The sequence below is a fragment of the Geotrypetes seraphini genome, chromosome 8 (genome assembly GCF_902459505.1).
Source record: "Geotrypetes seraphini chromosome 8, aGeoSer1.1, whole genome shotgun sequence".
In the NCBI taxonomy this organism is placed as follows: domain Eukaryota; kingdom Metazoa; phylum Chordata; class Amphibia; order Gymnophiona; family Dermophiidae; genus Geotrypetes; species Geotrypetes seraphini.
Genome location: NC_047091.1, coordinates 95718632 through 95738621, shown reverse-complemented (window position 1 = coordinate 95738621; position 19990 = coordinate 95718632). Strand labels below are relative to the sequence as shown.

Here is a 19990-nt window from a genome sequence, read left to right as displayed (position 1 = left end):
TGGGTTGTTGCGAGGTCAGCGTCTGACTGTCATTCCTGATGTTGTTCGCTGCTTGCGGGCGGACAAATTGCTCAAGCATTCGGTGCGACCGTCTGTTCCATCTTGGGATCTTAATCTGGTCTTGTCTGTGCTGGTGCACCCGCCTTTTGAACCTTTGGGTGCCTGCTCGTTGAAGGATCTTACTCTTTAAGGCAGTCTTCTTGGTGACTATTACTTCTGCTAGGCGTGTTTCTGAGCTGCAGGCTCTTTCTTGTAGGTCTCCCTTCCTGGAGTTTTCTAGGGAACAGGTCATGTTGGGGCCTGTTCCTTCCTTTCTGCCCTTCCTTTCTCCTTTTCATGTCAATCAGGCAGTGGTTATCCCGGTGTTGAGTGGTCGGGAGGGATCTTCCAAGCAAAAACAGTTGTGCAAGTTGGATGTTGGTTAGGTTCTTCGCTCTTATGTGCAGAGAACTCAGGAGATCAGGAAATCAGATCATCTTTTTGTCCTTCTAGCAGGTCCTCATAAGGGGAATGGTGCTTCCAAGGCTACCATTGCGCGCTGGATCAAGGAGACTATTGCTGCACTTCTTCAAGGGGAGTAAAGAGGCAGATAGACAAGGGTAACCCAATCAACATTGTATATCTGGATTTTCAGAAGGCGTTCGACAAAGTCCTGCATGAATGACTACTTTGAAAAATTTTGAGCCATGGAATCGATGGTGAAATACTCACTTGGATTAAAAACTGGTTGGGAGTTAGGAAACAGAGAGTGGGGGGTAAATGGACAATACTCGGACTGGAAAAGCTTCACAAGTGGAGTGCTGCAGGGTTCGGTACTTGGACCTGTGCTATCTAATATAATAAAATGGTAGGCCGCGCATGCGCACTAAAAAAACGTGTTCCCTGAGCTGTCGCGAAAATACGACTGCGCATGCGCGGCCCCGGTGGCGGCTTTCAAATAAAATTAAAAAAAAATTACACAGCTGCGAGACAGGAGCTGCAGCGGCGGCGACTTTCAACGACGAAGAAGCTGCAGCTCGGGAAGTCGGGGCCTCCCCCGCCACGTACAACCCGCTCCCTCTCCTGCAGCTCAGGCACCACAGAAGCTGTGAAAACGCGCAACCCGGTCCCCGCGTCTGCCTACCCTTCCCCCCAACACAGCGCATTTGCCCCCCCCTCTCAGAGAGTCCTTTGCCGCTCACCACCCTTCCCTTGCCGCTGACCCGACTACCTACCCGGCGATTTAAGCAGCAGTCTTCACATGCTGCCTCAGGCACTTCTACTGCCCTGATTTGCTCTGCCGCGTCTCTGATGATGTCATCAGGGATGTGCCAGAGTAAATCAGGGCAGTAGAAGAACCCGAAGCAGCGTGTGAAGACTGCTGCACAGGCTGCTTGAATGGGAGCAGGAAGAGGTGATGATGGACAGGGGGGGGAAAGGAAGGGAGGCCTATTGTTGGACAGGGGGAGCAGGAAGAAGTGCTGATGGACAGGGGGGGAAATGAAGGGAGGCCTACTTCTGGACAGAGGGAGCAGGAAGAGGTACTGAGGGACAGGGGGGAGGTAAAACAAAGGGAGAAGGACTGCTGCTGGATAAGGGGAGCTTGAATGGGTGGTGGTGGACAGGGGGGGAAATAAAGGGAGGCCTACTGCTGGACAGGGGGAGCAGGAAGAGGTGCTGATGGACAGGGGGAAAAAATGAAGGGAGGCCTACTGCTGGACAGGGGGAGCAGGAAGAGATGCTGATGGACGGGGGGAGGGGTGGTGGTGGAAATGAAGGGAGACCTACTGCTGGACAGAGGGCGCAGGAAGAGGTGATGATGGACAGGGGGGAGGTAAAACAAAGGGAGAAGGGCTGCTGCTGGATAAGGGGAGCAGTGAAGGGGTGATGGTGGACACAGGGGAGGTAAAAAGAAGGGAGAATGGACAGGAAAAAGTGGCTAAGGAGACAGAGAGAGAAAGAAATAAAGACAGACACACACATATATTCTAGCACCCAAGGGAGGAAAATGCTGCACAGGGAAGTAGGGAGGGGGAAATGCTGATGCACAAGGAAATGGAGGAGGAGGGAATGCTGATATGGCTACTGTACAGGAAAGTAGACAAGGGGAGATAAATGCTGCATAGGGGGCAGAAAGAGAGACAAATAGAAAGAAAGACAAATAATAGGAGGGAGGGAGACAGAAAGAAAAGAAGAAAGACACAAGGGCAGGGAGTGAGACAGAAAGAAAGAAAGACAGACATACATATATTCTAGCACCCGTTAATGTAACGGGCTTAAAGACTAGTTTAACATATTTATAAATGACCTGGAAATTGGTACGATTAGCGAGGTGATTAAATTTATAGACGATACAAAGTTATTCAGAGTAGTGAGGACACAGAAGGATTGCGAAGACCTGCAATGTGACATTTAACATGCTCAAGAAATGGGCCGTGACATGGCAAATGAGGTTTAACATGGACAAGTGTAAGGTGATGCATGTCGGTAAGAAAAATCTTATACACGAATACAGGATGTCTGGTGCAGTACTTGGAGAGACCCCCAAGAAAGAAACTTGGGAGTACTGGTCGACAAGTCAATGAAGCCATCTGCGCAATGTGCGGCAGCGGCGAAAAGGGTGAACAGAATGCTAGGAATGATTAAGAAGGGGATCACGAACAGATCGGAGAAGGTTATCATGCTGCTGTACCGGGCCATGGTATGCTCCCACTTGGAATACTGCGTCCAGCACTGGTTGCCGTACATGAAGAAGGACATGGTACTACTCGAAAGGGTCCATAGAAGAGCGACTAAAATAGTTAAGTGACTAGAGGAGTTGCCGTATAGTGAGAGATTAGAGAAACTCGGCCTCTTCTCTCTTGAAAAGAGGAGACAGAGGGGACATGATTGAAACATTAAAGATAATGAAGGGAATAGACTTAGTAGATAGACAGGTTGTTCACCCTCTCCAAGGTAGAGAGAACGAGAGGGCACTCTCTAAAGTTAAAAGGGGATAGATTCCGTACAAACGTAAGGAAGTTCTTCTTCACCCAGAGAGTGGTAGAAAACTGGAGCGCTCTTCCGGGTACTGTTAGAGGGGAAAACACCCTCCATGGATTCAAGACAAAGTTAGACAAGTTCCTGCTGAACCAGAACATATGCAGGTAAGGCTAGACTCAGGGCACTGGTCTTTGACCTAAGGGCCGCCGCTTGAGCGGACTGCTGAGCATGATGGACCCTGGTCTGACCCAGCAGCGGCAATGTTTATATTCTTCAGAAGAAGCCTGTTCCAGATTTTCTCAAGGCTCATAACATGCGGGGTCAGGCAGCTTCTTGGGCTGAGTCTTCACTGGTGCCTCCAGTTTATATTTGTAAGGCTGCAGTTTGGTCTTCCTTGCATTCTTTTGTCAGGCACTATTGTGTGGACTTCAGTCACATCAGGACGCGGTGTTCAGTGAGTTTGTTCTGGTGTTGGCCGTTTGGGGGTCCCATTCTTGATGGGTTCTGCTTTGGTACATCTCATCTGTACGATCTATAGCTATACCAGTCTGGAGAGTTGCTAAAGAAGGAGAAATTAGGTTCTTACCTGCTAATTTTCTTTCTTTTAGCCTCTCCAGACTGGTATAGCACCCCACCCTGTCTGTTGTCGTGATGTTCTTGCGTGAAGATTTTGCTTTTTCTCCGGGTTCTAGTATTTTTCTAGGGCCGGGGAGATTTAAGAACAGTGGCTGTGGCTCGGCTGGCATAGCTGGCGAGCTGTGGGGACCTTTGACATTTGCATTTGCTCCTTTGCATTTTCCAACAGCGTTAGAAACATAGAAACATAGAAAATGACGTCAGAAAAGGGCCACAGCCCATCTATTCTGCCCACACTAGTGACCCACCCCCTAATTTCCTCCATGAAGAGATCCCACATGCGTATCTCATCTTTTCTTAAAATCTGGCACGCTGCTGGCCTCAATTACCTGTAGTGGAAGATTATTCCAGCGGTCAACCACCCTTTCGGTGAAGAAATATTTTCTGGTGTCGCCATGAAATTTCCCACCCCTGATTTTCAGTGGATGCCCTCTTGTTGCCATGGGTCCTTTAAGAAAGAAGATATCTTCTTCCACCTCGATACGGCCCGTGATATATTTGAACGTCTCGACCATGTCTCCCCTTTCTCTGTGTTCGAGTGAGTAAAGCTGCAACTTACCCAGCCGTTCCTCATACGGGAGATCCTTGAGTCCCGAGACCATCCTGGTGGCCATTCGCTGAACCGACTCAATTCTCTGCACATCCTTTTGGTAATGTGGTCTCCAGAATTGTACACAGTATTCCAGATGGGGTCTCACCATGGATCTGTACAACGGCATCATGACCTCAGGCTTACGGCTGATGAAACTTCTACGGATACAACCCATGATTTCTCTAGCCTTGGATGAAGCCTTCTCCACTTGATTGGCAGTCTTCATGTCTTCGCTAATGATCACTCCCAAGTCTCGTTCTGCTACAGTCCTTGCTAGGATCTCACCATTTAGGGTGTAAGTCCTGCATGGATTTTTGCTGCCTAGGTGCATGACCTTGCATTTTTTGGCATTGAAACTTAGTTGCCAAGTCTTTGACCAATGCTCCAGTAGGAGTAGGTCTTGCTTCATTGAGTTTTTGTCAGGCACTGTGCTTCTGTCTACTATGTTGCATAGTTTGGCGTCATCGGCGAATAATGTAATTTTACCTCGAAGCCCCTTAGCCAAGTTTCTTATGAAGATGTTAAATAGGATCGGGCCTAAGACCGAGCCCTGCGGCACTCAGCTGATCACCTCCGTCGTATCAGAGAGGGTACCGTTTACCACTACCCTCTGAAGTCTACCTCTAAACCAGTCCTCAACCCATGCAGTTAATGTTTCAACTAATCCCATCAAACTCATCTTGCTCAATAACCTGCGGTGTGGGACGCTATCAAATGCTTTGCTGAAGTTCAAGTACACGACGTCCAGGGACTCCCCTATATCCAGCTTTCTTGTTACCCAGTCAAAAAAGCTGATCAGATTGGATTGGCAGGACCTTCCCTTTGTAAATCCATGTTGATGGGGGTCTTGTAGATTCTCCTCGTTCAGGATCATATCTAATTGGTGTTTGATTAGTGTTTCCATAAGTTTACTTACTGTCGATGCGAGACTCGCCGGTCTGTAATTCGCAGCCTCCGTCCTGCATCTCTTTTTGTGGAGTGGAATGACGTTAGCCGTTTTCAAGTCCAACGGGACTCTTCCTGTACTTAGGGAACGATTGAAGAGCGCGGATAACGGTTCCGCCAGGACGTCACTTAACTCTCCGAGCACCCTGGGATGTAGTTTGTCTGGTCTCATAGCTTTGTTCACCTTAAGTCTCGATAGCTCATAGTAGACGCTGCTGAGTGTAAACTCGAAATTTCAAAACGGGTCTTCCGAGTTCTCCCTTGTCTGCAGCTGAGGGCAGCATCCCGGCGCCTCGCAGGTGAAGACTGAGCAGAAGTATTCATTTAGAAGTTTGGCTTCACTAGACCGAAAAACGATGAGGCTTCACTAGACCTGCTCCTGAAAGAAATAAGATCAAATAGGGGCATAATTCAGGAGCAAGTTGAAGAAATCAAACTTTTAAGAGGTGAAATTGAGGCAATTAATTCCCAGTTTGTAGATGCCAGACATCGTCTAGACGCCCTGGAGGAAAAAGCATCTGTCATATCATCACTACAAGAAACGGTAACTAAGCATGATAAACTTATTATCACTTTACAAAGAAACTTTGAAGACCTTTCTAATCGCAGCAGAAGATCCAATTTAAGGATCATTGGGCTGTCTGAATCATCGGAGGGATCTGATATGGTTTCCTTTCTTTCTACTTTTTTGCCTGCTACCCTGGGTCTTGTCTTTTCACCTCCTCTGGAAATAGAGCGTGCTCACCGTGTACCGTCTCACCTTTCTTCATATGCCTCTTCTCCCAGACCCATAGTGGCTAAACTGCTCAGATCTCAACAAACGCTCCAAATTCTAACAGCAGCTAAATCTAAATCTCAACTGCTACACCAAGGCAGGAAGTTCTTCATTGTTCCAGATCTAGCTAAAACTACAGCTTTAAAGAGAAAAGCATTCCTCTCACACCGACAGAAACTTAAAGATATCGGAGCCAAATACGGTCTTATGTACCCAGCCAGGATGAAAGTAACTTATAACAACCATACTACATCATACACTGATCCTGAAGAGCTGGCCGCATTCCTAGATTCTTTGAAAATACACTGACACATTGAACTCTCAATATCTTGATTTGCCTTTATGTTCTCTTGTTATAACCTATATGATTATATAAGTTATTGTTTTATGAATAAGCACACCACTTTTAAGTTCCCTAAATTTTAATGAGTGTGAATTATATAAGTTGTTCCATATGAGCTATTTCTCCGTGCTCACAGAAGCACTCTTAAACTGTATTATTTTAAACAGGATAGTAAGGTCACATCTCTCTCTGACCTTACAATATGCTGTTACTAATAGTATACTTGCTATTATTTTTATGTTTTCTTTCTTTCTTTCACTTCCTTCTGGCAGTACCGTCTACCTGGTATCCTGGTTTTACTATTTGTTATTTCCCTATAAAGGTGATGTTTTCTATATCTTACCATTGTATACAATAGACCATGACTGATTTACATATCATCTCTTTTAATGTGAATGGTTTGAACCATCCTATTAAAAGAAAAAAGATAGCTAACTATTTGTTAAAAAAACATCCCGATGTGATCTATTTACAAGAAACTCATCTCCCACCTGCTGCCACCTCTAAATTTGAGTTGAAAGGATATTCCACTCATTTGTATTCCCCTGCAACTCAGAGGAAGAAAAATGGAATATCAATACTTTTCAGTGATAAATTATCCCCTATTATTCATTCTGTTAAAACAGACTCCGATGGAAGGTGGTGTCTGATACATGCTGCGTTGCACTCTGTAGACTTTATATTCCTTAATATTTACGCTCCTGTTTTGGATCATCCAGATTTTTTCAAAGATCTTCAGCTGGCATTAGTTGAATATGATTCTTGTTCTCTAATATTGGGCGGAGATTTTAATCAAATACAAGATATTTATATAGATCGATCATCCTCTTGTAGACCCTCAAAATCCAAATCTTTTACAGCTCTGCATGCTTTAAAAGAAGCCTTTTCTCTTGTAGATCCATGGCGTTTAATATATCCCAAAGGTAGAGAATATACACACTTTTCACCACCACATAATACCTATTCAAGAATTGATTTCTTCCTTCTCTCCTCATCTCTCATTCACGAAGTGACAAATACTTTCATACACCCAATAACTCTTACAGACCATGCAGCTATTTCATTACAATTAACTATCTCTGCCCCACGTAATGAATCCCCCTCTTGGCGACTTAACAATACTCTGCTTTTAGATGAGGTAATAGTGGAAAAAATCAAATCATTTACTACGGAATTTTTTGAAATCAACACCAAAAATCCAGAAATCTGTCCTTCTATTATTTGGGAAGCTTACAAAGCCTCTCTCAGAGGTGAATTGATTAAACTTGCTTCCTGGAAAAAAAAACCCAATCCATCCAAAAAGAAAAAGAACTGGAAACCTCTATTAAAAATTTAGAATTACAACATATGTCCACACATTTACAAGACCCATCCATGTTCCAACGTATTCAAAAATTAAAATATGAATACAATACTCTAGTTTCATGTACAGCCCGATATGACATTTTCATTTCCAATTCTGGACACTACATGGGAGACAATCTTATGGGTCGCCCTTTGGCTAGATATCTTAAAACTAAAACAAAATGCTCACACATCTCAGTTGTTCAAGACTCATCAGGACATTTAGTCAGAACCAGATCTCTGATTTCTTCCCAATTTGAAAAATTTTACACTAACCTATACCAATCTGAGTTTTCAGCCTCCGAAACAGATTTAGATTCGTTTCTATCCTCAAAAGCTCATCCGACTTTATCGGAATCTATTAAAGTAAAACTGGATACTCCTATAACTATATCTGAGATTGAAAAGGCTATAACCTCTCTACCCACTGGGAAAGCTCCGGGCCCGGATGGCTTTACTAATGAGTTCTTCAAATGCTTTCGAACCCTATTGACACCTCAACTCCTTACATATTATGATTTCCTCCACTCCACTCCGGACAAGCAATTTAATTTCACTGAGGCCACGATTGTAGTTATTCCCAAACCAGACAAAGATGCTACTCTGGTTAAAAATTTTCGTCCAATCTCTCTTCTTAATTTGGACTACAAAATTATGGCTAAATTACTTGCACTAAGACTCACCACAGTGATCCCATCTCTCGTACATGGAGATCAAACTGGATTCATCAAACATAGATACATAGGGGATAATCTTCGTTTATTTCATCATATCAATGCTCACGCAAAAACAATGTCTGATCCTATGATTGGTCTAGCCATTGATGCCGAGAAGGCCTTTGACCGAGTGGAGTGGCCTTTCTTATTCCGAGTACTGAAATGGTACAACTTTGGTTCTTTCTTTACAAATTGGATAGAAACATTATACAGACAACCCACGGCTCATATTCTGATTAACAATTCTCTCTCTAATAGATTTTCCCTCTATAGAGGTACCCGACAAGGCTGTCCCCTCTCACCACTATTATTTGATTTAGCATTGGAACCTCTATTGTCAAATATCCGACAATGTTCCTTAATTAAAGGAGTCCCCTTATCCAATAGAGATATTAAATTAGCAGCTTATGCTGATGATGTACTTCTCTTTCTCAAGGATCCTCTTGTCTCTATACCTCATTTTATCCACATCGTTTCTCAATATTCTCATATATCTGGATATTCTGTCAATTGGGAGAAATCTGAGATCTTTCCGCTAAATGATCACATTTCCTCCTCAGATCTAGCTCATTTTCCTTTTCCATGGTCACAAGGAGCTGTAAAATATTTGGGGATCTTAATACATAAAGACCCATTACTTGCTCAAGATCTCAATATATCTAAAATTAAAAATTTGGTTTTAAATACTACATCTCGTTGGTCGCCACTTTATTTGTCCTGGTGGGGTAGAATAGTCTCCATTAAAATGACCTTAGCCCCACAAATTAATTATACTCTATCTATGCTTCCCCTTCTCTGCCATAAGTCGTTATTTCATTGGCTTAATATGAAAATTTCTGAATTTATCTGGAACAAGAAAAAACCTCGTATTGCTCTCGCCAAGCTGAAGGCCTCTAAGATTAAAGGTGGTTTAAATTTAAGAAGTTTGGCTTTATCGCAGTCCGAATCTGCATAGTTCCCGTCGGGTTTCCTAAGGCGTACTATCCCGTCTGTGTTTCTTTTTCTGTCACTAATATACCTGAAGAAGGATTTATCGCCCTTCTTGATGTTCTTCGCTAGATTCTCTTCCATTCGTAGTTTGGCCTCTCTGACTGCTGTTTTGACTGCTTTTGACTTGGCCAGATAGTCTTCCTTAGATTCTTGCTTCCCTGATTGTTTGTAGGAGATGAATGCTCTTTTCTTCTTTTTTATGAGGTCTGAGATCTCTGTAGAGAACCACTGTGGATTATTGTTTCTTTTCCGTTTACATACTGATTTTATATAGCGGTTGGTTGCTTCATGTATGGTTGATTTCAGAGTCGACCACATTATCTGTTTCGGCTTGGTTTTGCAGCACCCGATGGACGAAGTTTCCCATGCTTTTGAAGTTAGTGCCCTTAAAGTTGAGGACCTTGGTTGATGTGTTTGATTTAGTGAAACCTTTCCTGAGGTTGAACCATATCATGTTGTGGTCACTGGAGGCCTACCGAGACCTCTGTGACACTTTCTCCGTTGGTAAGTATCAGATCTAATATCGCCATATCCCACCCATGGGAGTCCGTGAACCAGGTCTCGGATATCGCCACCACATCTAGGTCAGCGTTCCTCATTTCCATTTCTAAGTCCAGAATCTTATTGCCCAAACTGTGGGCATTAACGTACATAGCCCTCCATACCTTGTGTTTGCTATGTTTCTGTGGAGATATCCTTGCTTGAGCTAATTGGACTCCTATAGTACTGTTTGCAATGTGTTTTCTTACCTCAGTCTCAGAAATGTACTGTGTACTTACCTCAGACTCAGAAACAGATTGGCAACTTACCTCTCCTGGTTGGCTACTTACGTTCAGGTTTTATTAGCTGTTACTCCTGTTTGGAGCCCTGTTTTTCTGTTTAATTCTTAGTTCTGCTTAGCTATTCGGCAGATTGATGGAATAAGGGGAAGTCACCTATTATGTACTATTCCAAAGTTATGTCTCAGTCTCCACCTGCTGGTCATGATGAGATATATGCCCATCTGTAAGATCTATAGCTATACCGGTCTGGAAAGGCTAAAAGAAAGAAAATTAGCAGGTAAGAACCTAATTTCTCCTTATTTCATCTTACAGGATGATAGTTATACTCATTTATATACTCTAATTCTGAGGCCAAATCAGACCTATGAAGTGAAAGTTGATAATGTAAAGACTGAATCTGGAAACTTAGAGGAGGATTTTGATTTCTTGGTACCAAAGAAAATTAAAGATCCAGCAGTTGTGAAACCCGAAGACTGGGATGACAGAAAGAAAATTGATGATCCTAAGGATATCAAGCCTGAGGTTTTGTTTTTATTACTAACATTCCTACAGACTTTGGGATGGGATGGAATTTCTGAAGAAAAATTATATGATTTAATATTTTAAAATAACTTAAATGTGCTAGATACAGTGTTGAAGTAGGATGATGTAATTGGATGCTAGATATTAGTGATGTTCTAGGGCACATGTGTCAAACACAAGGCCCGCGAGCCGAATCCAGCTCCCCTGGCCATTTTATGTGGCCCGTGGCAGTGCTTTCAGCCTTGGAGTCATGGTCCATGAACTTCCCCTTCTCACAGCCTGGCCCCAAGGCTCTGGGTGGTTCCCGTAGCCCAGCATGTCTGCACTGGTCCGATGTCACCCTCACCTTCTGTCCTACTGAAAAACCTGCCACCCTCGGCAGTGATTCAGCAACGTTGCCCGCGACTCCCCTTCATGTGTTCCGTCTGCTTTGGTCCATCCGGGCAGAAACAGGAAGTTGTTTCATTGGAGACAGACCACGGCAGATGGAAAATAGGAAGGGGAGCTGCGGGCAACATTGTTGAATCACTGCCGAGGCCAGCAGATTTTTCAGCGTGACAGAAGGTGAGGGCGACATCGAACCGGCGCAAAGAGAAGGGGGAGGACATGCTAGGCCGAGGAAGTCTCCTGGATTAACTTTTTTTTACAGTAAGAAGGAGGAGGGTATTAAAAGCAGTGCCAGATTTGGGGTGGGGGGAGAGCTTATGGGGCCACAAACAGAGGACAGAGAGAGAAAGATGGTGGGCAGTGGTCTGAAGGGAGAGAAGTTGGACCTGGGGTGGTGTAGTGGAAGAGGGATATAGATACTTGAAGGGAGAACTGTTGGGAAGAGAAAGGGAGAAATGGTGGACCTGGGAAAGGGAGGGAGGCATGCAGACCTTTTCCTTTTTGTATCCAGTGTAGTTGTTTATGTGATTTGTCTAACAGTGTATTCATGTATGTAATTCCCCCTATTTTATTGTTTAATTTTTACCATTGTACGATGTAAACTGCTTAGGAATATAAAACGGTATATCAAGTACTTGAAACTTAAAAACATGGGGGGCATTTGGGAAGAGAAAGGGAGAGAAATTGGATCTGGGAATAGAAGGGAGACAGAGATGCAGCATCTTATTATTCAGCATCAAGGGGGGGAGGGAAGAACAACAGAAAAGAGAGGAAGCAAAATGTTGGATCATGGGAGGAGAGATGTTGTAATGGGATGTAGATAGAAGGAAATAGGAGGCTGGGAAAGGAGTGAGATGGGAAATGGGTTTTAGCGCACGCTCTATATGCTAATGCCTCCATAGAGCTGGCGTTAGTATTTTCCGCGTAGCTTGGGGGTTAGCACACGCTAATCTGCAGTGCATGCTAAAAACGCTAGCGCAGCTTAGTAAAAGGAGCCCTTAATGCTGTCACTAAACTGTTTACCGATGGTTTAGCCTGTACGCATTTTAGCGGTAGATTATCAAAACGGATTATCTCTGTCAATAGCAAGCTTTCTAGCAGTCTCCAACAATGACATGCAAATGGGCTCTTTAAAATTGAAATGAGCCCTCCAGTGGATTCTTAAAAAATGCCGAGCCATTTTCTAAAAGCATCATTGGCTTTTGATGACAAAAATAAGCAACTAGTCTAGGGGTGCCGGTCAATGTCGGAGACTGTTAGAAAGCCTGTGGTGTGATACAGCGGGAGAGATGCCCATTCTCTCCTGCTGCATTACCCCTGTAGTGGCGGTGAACACCCCCCATGGAATGGCGGTGACACACCCCCTGCAGCTGGAGAGATGCCCACACTTTCCCACTGCCAAGAAATCCCAGCCGCGCACCCCCCCCTCCACAACAAGAGAGATGCCCACTCTCCCCCATTGGCAAGTGACCTACCTGCCATAGAAAACCTCCCCCCTGCCTCCAACACCCCTCCTCCCTTACCTCCAAATTGATGCACGGAGGGACATGGACTCCCTCCTCCCAGCTGCCCTGCATCGTCAAAAATGGGCCTTTTCCTCCCTGGTGCATCCCAAGATGTTGGCTCCCATGGGACCTTAAACAACCTGGGCCAATCAGAGCCTCAGGCCCCTCCCCAGATACACCAGCAAGGGGCCTAAGGCTCTGACTGGCCCAGACGCCTAAGGCCCCTCCCGCTGTAGTGTTTTTGGGTTGTTTCTTTATGCGCATGTGCCCATCGCTATCACCAGCAATGGACACATGCAAATTTAGTGAATCTTTGCTGCTGTCCACCAACCTCATTTGCATGTGCGATTTTTTTTGAAAATGTCTCGCTTTTTTTCAATTCACTGTCAAAACAGCTGCGTTAGTAGGCTGTCGCTTTTTAACATGGGTGTTTGAAAATCCTGGTCTAAGTATCTTAATAAAAAATTTGGGCCATGACTTAGCCTGTGTTTTAGATTTCAACCCCTTATGTGATTGAGTTTGACACCCATGTTCTAGGAGATAATTGCAATATTTGGAGTCTGGATTTATTTTTCAAAGCCCTGTAAAACTGGTTATCAATGCACCATAGTTTTTACCACTAGATTATGTATCAGTGACTTTACAGCGAGCAGGAGAGCAGGGCAGCCGAAGAGAGTCGGGAGGCAGCGGCTGGGCTGGGCAGAACAGCTGAGGAAATCGCGAGGCAGCGGCTGGGCTGAGAAGAGAGAGAGAGAGAGAGAGAGAGAAGGCACCGGAGCAGGCAGGACTTAGAGAGGGGCAGGGCGAGAGATAACTCCGCCCACCCTCCCGACGTCAGAGGGACACCACAGCCGAACTCCCCCTTAAAAGGGGAGGAGCCAACGGCGCGGAGACCACAGCGTGCAGGAGAGCAGGGCAGCCGAAGAGAGTCGGGAGGCAGCGGCTGGGCTGGGCAGAGCAGCTGAGGAAATCGCGAGGCAGCGGCTGGGCTGAGGAGAGAGAGAGAGAGAGAGAAGGCACCGGAGCAGGCAGGACTTAGAGAGGGGCAGGGCGAGAGATAACTCCGCCCACCCTCCCGACGTCAGAGGGACACCACAGCCGAACTCCCCCTTAAAAGGGGAGGAGCCAACGGCGCAGAGACCACAGCGTGCAGGAGAGCAGGGCAGCCGAAGAGAGTCGGGAGGCAGCGGCTGGGCTGGGCAGAGCAGCTGAGGAAATCGCGAGGCAGCGGCTGGGCTGAGGAGAGAGAGAGAGAAGGCACCGGAGCAGGCAGGACTTAGAGAGGGGCAGGGCGAGAGATAACTCCGCCCACCCTCCCGACGTCAGAGGGACACCACAGCCGAACTCCCCCTTAAAAGGGGAGGAGCCAATGGCGCTCGGCCGTTCGGCGCGCGGCGAAGGCGAGCGGCAAAGGCGCTCGCCTTAGCGAGAGCGCCTTTGCGAAGGGCCTTGAGAAGGGCCAAGGCACTACAGGGTCAGCACACACCAGAGAGGAGTCGGGGAGAGGACACCAGCAGCAGACAGAGAGTGAGGGAGAGAGGACGCAGCAGCAGCAGGCAGAGTGAGAGAGGACACTAGCAGCAGGAGGGAGCGAAGACCAGAGTAGGAGAGCTGAGAAGGACCAGAGAGCAGAGCAGATAGACTGAAATGGAGGCAGCCGGATCACAGCGGAGCTTTCCAGTGTACTGCATGGACTGCCATATGTACGACTACCTCCCCTTGGGAAGGCGGGAGTACATATGCGGTCGGTGCCGGGAACTGGAGAGCCTGAAAAAGGAGGTCGGGAGACTGCAGGCCAGGGTCCAGGAGCTGGAAGGGCTGTACGACCTAGAAGAGCAATGCCAGGCGTCTGAGGAACCAGACATAGCAAGCCCCATCAAGGATCAGGTGAGGGACCTTGAGAGATACATCGAAGAAGCCTATAGGAGGGTGGAGGAGCAGGACCAGCCGCATCACGGACAGGCGTCCCTAGATGATGAGAGCCGCAACCCACCGGAGGATGGACCTAGTGGAGAGGCCGGGCAAACAGAGGGGGCCGAGGCGAACCAGGACCCCGAGGGAGGAGCACCAAGATACACCAAGGATACGGACCTGAGGCAGAGGAGGCTACTGAGAAAGGGGAAGACTGCAATTGTTGGAGGAGACTCGATCCTGAGGGAGGTGGACAGTCATGTGGCCGGAGGGAGAGAGGACCGGCTAGTGACATGTCTCCCAGGGGCTAAGACAAAGGACATCGCCGACAGAATCGAGAGGATCCTGGACGGAGCCGAAACGGAGGAGACAGCAGTAATTATCCACGTCGGAACAAATGATGTGAGCCGGAGGAACTTCAGCATGCCTGCGCTAACGGACCAGTTCAGGGTCCTGGGAAGGAAGCTGAAACGGAGGACACAGAGGATAGCCTTCTCGGAGATCCTGCCGGTCCTGAGGGCAGATGTAAGGAGGCAGGCTGAGCTCCAGGATGTGAATGCATGGCTGAGAAAATGGTGCGAAGATGAGGGCTTCCACTTTGTGAGGAACTGGTCGTCCTTCTGGGGAAAGAGCAAGCTCTACAGGCGGGACGGCCTGCACCTGAGCACGGCAGGAACAAGAATACTGGCAGCCAACATGAAGAAGGAGATCGAGAGGGCTTTAAACTAAGGAGAGGAGGAAAGCCAACAGCAGACCTGATGACGCTTCGGACAACGGTATCCAGAAAGGATGCTGAACGGGATGACTACAGGGAGGACGGGGAACCGATGGAGCTCGAGATCAGACAGCTAGGGAAGCACCAGGTAACAGCAACTTGCTGTGAGGGACTTAAGCGGCAGGGGGATTCAGGGGGGCGGAGTAGAACCAGAGTGCAAGCAGAAGGCAATAAGGAAGAACCACAAGGCAAGAGAGATCAAACCAAGGCCCAGGGGACAATAGCATGGGAGGAGGTAGGAAGGGCAGGAAATTTCCAAGGAAAAGCGAGGAAGGGGGGTGGAGGGGACACGAGGAGGCAGAAATTTGCGAGGGTAAAGGATGAGGGTAAAGCAGAGGCACAGTTAACGGGTGAACAGCCCGAAACTCGAGGGAAGGCGGCCCAGGTAAAAGCAGAGGTGAGGGACAAACGCCGGGACCTACAGTGCTTATACACGAATGCAAGAAGCCTCAGGGCCAAGATGGGTGAACTGGAAGTCAGGGCCAAAGGGGAGGATCAGGATGTAATTGGAATTACGGAAACTTGGTGGACAGAGGACAATCAATGGGATGTGGTGCTGCCAGGGTACAAGCTCTACAGGAGGGACAGGACCCACAAGAAGGGGGGAGGCATAGCACTATACATAAAGGACTCTATCTACACGGTCAGGATGGATACGGCGACAAAGGCAGAGGGGCTGGAGTCACTATGGGTCAAATTGCCAGGAACCAAAGGTGCAGACATAAAACTGGGGCTGTATTATCGTCCACCTGGTACGCCGGATGCAGTCGGACACGACTTGGAAGCGGAACTGAAGCAGTAATGCAGTACTGGAATTGTAACAGTGATGGGGGACTTCAACTACCCGGGGATAGACTGGAGTACGGGTCACTCCAACTGCGCCAGGGAAACGGAATTCGTAGAAGCTGTGAGGGACTGCTTCATGGAACAACTAGTCAAGGAACCAACGTGAGGGAGAACTACTCTTGACCTCATCCTTAATGGATTAGAGGGGCCTGCAAGAGGGGTAGAAGTGGGAGGACCACTAGGCAACAGTGATCACAACGCAATCAGATTCACATTAGAAAGGGGGACACCCATAGTGAGGAGGACTGCAACGACTGCACTCAACTTCAGGAAAGGGAACTATGTTGCTATGAGGGAAATGGTGGGGAGGAAGCTCAAGAACAGCTTTAGGATGGAGACTGTAGGAAGCGCCTGGACCCTATTCAGGGACACCCTGCAGGAAGCACAAAACCTGTACATCCCCAGTTTCAGGAAAGGCTGTAAGAACAAGCGGTCAAAAAAACCGGTTTGGATGACAACTGAAGTAAAGAGGGCAATAAGTGACAAGAAAGTGTCCTTCCGGAGATGGAAAAAGGACCCAACGGAGGAAAATCACCAGGAGCACAGGAATTGCCAAAAGGAATGCCACCGAGAGGTTAGAAAAGCAAAAAGGGAATACGAGGAGGGGCTGGCCAGGGAGGCGAAAAACTTCAAGGCATTCTTCAGTTACGTAAGGGGAAGCAACCAGCGAGAGAGGAGGTGGGGCCGTTGGATGATGGGGATAGGAAAGGAGTGATTAAGGAGGACAAAGAGGTAGCTGAGAGGTTGAACACGTTCTTCTCGTCGGTCTTCACGTGCGAAGACACATCCAATATACCGGACTCAGAGGAGCTCATGAGTGGGGAACAGGCCGAAAAATTGGAGCATATAGATGTAAGACAGGAGGATGTCCTCAAACAGATAGACAGGCTAAAAAGCGGCAAATCGCCGGGACCGGACGGGATCCACCCAAGGGTTCTAAAGGAACTAAGACAGGAAATAGCAGGCACAATCCAGCATGTTTGCAACCTATCCCTGAGAACATGAGAGGTGCCGGAGGACTGGAAACTGGCAAATGTCACACCTATCTTTAAGAAGGGATCGAGGGGTGACCCCGGGAACTACAGGCCGGTGAGCCTGACTTCAGTTATAGGGAAGATGGTGGAAGCGATGATCAAGGACAACATATGCGAACACATCGAGAAAAATGACTTACTGTGAACAAGCCAGCACGGATTCTGTAAGGGAAGGTCATGCCTTACGAACCTACTGTACTTCTTTGAAGGAATAAGCAGTCAGGTGGACAAAGGGGAACCCATAGACATCATTTACCTCGATTTTCAAAAGGCTTTTGACAAGGTGCCACATGAAAGGCTGCTTAAGAAGCTGTGGAACCACGGGGTGGGCTGGGATTTACACAGATGGATCAAGCACTGGCTGTCGGGTAGACTGCAGAGGGTCGGAGTGAAGGGCCAATATTCTGACTGGCGGAGAGTCACGAGCGGTGTGCCGCAGGGATCAGTGCTGGGGCCGCTGCTCTTCAACATATTTATCAACGACCTAGAAACGGAGGCAAAATGCGAGGTTATAAAATTTGCGGACGATACCAAACTCTGCGGCAGGGTTAGGACCAGGGAGGAATGTGAGGACCTGCAAAGGGACCTGGACAAGCTGGAAGACTGGGCAAACAAATGGCAAATGCGCTTTAACGTTGAGAAATGCAAGGTCATGCATATAGGAAACAAGAACCCGTTGTTCAACTACAAAATGGGGGGGCACTGCTGGGAGACAGCGGACTTGAGAGAGACTTGGGTGTGCTAGTGGATGCATCAATGAAGCCATCCGCACAGTGCGCAGCAGCGTCGAAAAAAGCCAACAGGATGCTGGGCATCATAAAGAAGGGTATCACAACCAGGACGCGGGAAGTCATCATGCCACTATATTGGGCGATGGTGCGCCCGCATCTTGAATACTGCGTTCAGTATTGGTTGCCGCACCTCAAGAAGGACATGGCGGTACTTGAGAGAGTCCAAAGGAGAGCAACGAAGCTTGTAAGAGGGCTGGAAAACTGCCCATACGCCGAGAGGCTGGATAAGCTGGGTCTCTTCTCTCTGGAAAAAAGGAGGCTCAGGGGAGATATGATAGAGACCTTCAAGATCCTGAGAGGCATAGAGAGGGTGGATAGGGACAGGTTCTTCAGACTGAGAGGGACAACAGGTACGAGGGGGCACTCGGAGAAACTGAAGGGGGATAGGTTCAAGACAAATACAAGGAAGTTTTTCTTCACCCAAAGGGTCGTGAACACATGGAATGCGCTCCCGGAGGAAGTGATCAGGCAGAATACAGTACAGGGATTCAAACAGGGATTGGACGGATTCCTGAGGGACAAAGGGATCGTAGGGTACTGAAACCAAGGGGTGATTCAGACAGGTCGTGACCTGTTGGGCCGCCGCGGGAGCGGACTGCTGGGCGGGATGGACCTGTGGTCTGACCCAGCGGTGGCACTGCTTATGTTCTTATGCTTATGTTCTTATACAGTTGAATAAGGCAAATGTAACAAGCAAAAGTTTTATAACACTGTACAGGTTTTACTAGAAAATTATTTTGGATTTTTTTTTTTCTCTTTCTGAAGTTATAGGACATTAAGGGAATAATACTGTAACTAATGTGCATAGCTTTTGCCCTTTAATGTACATCAGACAGCATAGTCATATTATTTTACCACTCCAAGCTGCATAATAATTAGGTGTAAAGAACCTCATTATTTTACAAATCTATTAATGCAGACTACCACTAGGGATCACTGGTGCCATTTGGAACCTGGCATGGACAGGAGCTACTGGAGACTGCTTTTGCCCCAGATCCCCTAGGTTTATGGTTTTCAACCCAGTCCTTGGAACCACCTGGCCAGTTAGGTTTTCAGGATATCCATAATGAATATGCATGAGAGTGATTTACATATCAGGAAAGCAGTGCATGTAGATCCATCTCATGCATATTCATTGTGGATATCCTGAATACCCAATTGGCCAGGTAGTCCTTGAGGACTAGGTTGAAAACCACTGCCTACATCACCAGAGACTAAGAGAGGTAGGTCCATGTCTTGTGGAAAATCTTTGAGGGGAAATATGGTTAATTTGGAAAAGCTCTGGCTCCTTTAAGAATGCTCCCTGGTTGTACTAGGCTATGCAGAGTTGATCACAAGTTGCATTATTCGTTTACCATGAGAGTCACTAACCTGCAGTACCGAGTTACTACAGGATAGTGTCTGTTGTGGTAAATGACACATATTTTACTGCTACTGTGTCCTTTTTACATTTATTTACAAACTTTTACAGGCCTTTGTTGCAGCAGTTCTTTGGTAAGGGTGTATTTATCCTGCCCAATGTGAAGATTGCTAGGGCATCAGATCTGGACTAACCTAGTGAGGTGAAAAGGAAGGAAAAATGTAGTCTTACCTGTTAATTTTCTTTCCTTGAGTCCAACCAAACCAGTCCAGATACCCACCCTGTAGTCTGAACTGGATTTATTTCTCTTCCTCTGCTAAACTTTAAAATTATTTCTTCAAACTCTGATGGGTCCATTGAGTGCCATGTTAAAAAAATGTTAATACAATTTATTTATTTATTCAATTTTCTATACCATTCTCCCAGGGGAACTCAGAACGGTTTACATTAATCAGGTACTCAAGCATTTTTCCCTAACTGTTCCAGTGGGCTCATAATCTGTTTAATGTACCTAGGGCAATGGGAGACCTGCTCAGGGTCATAAGGGACAATGAACCCATAACCACAGGCTGTAGTTATAACCCCTGCACTAGAGAATGACACGGTGACAAAATTCATCACCGTCCCCGTGGATAACCGCGGTAAACCATCTTCATGTCATTCTTTAAGGAGAGAGAGAAGAATCAGAGTATGAATGGCTACAACCATTGACCCTTAAGCTTTGCTTTGAAGAATGCTAGTGTAGAAGGACTGAGGCTGAAATAGACATTAAAAA

General features: G+C 46.8%; 1 protein-coding gene across 2 annotated transcripts in view; it reads left to right on the top strand.

The window, feature by feature from the left end:
- Positions 1-19990, top strand: part of CALR3 (calreticulin 3) — a 151985-nt gene that overhangs the window by 97054 nt on the left and 34941 nt on the right. For both annotated transcript variants that reach the window (XM_033956499.1, XM_033956498.1), the window contains exon 5: positions 10397-10606. In XM_033956499.1, the coding sequence (XP_033812390.1) occupies positions 10397-10606 (210 nt within the window). The remainder of the gene's footprint in view (positions 1-10396; positions 10607-19990) is intronic.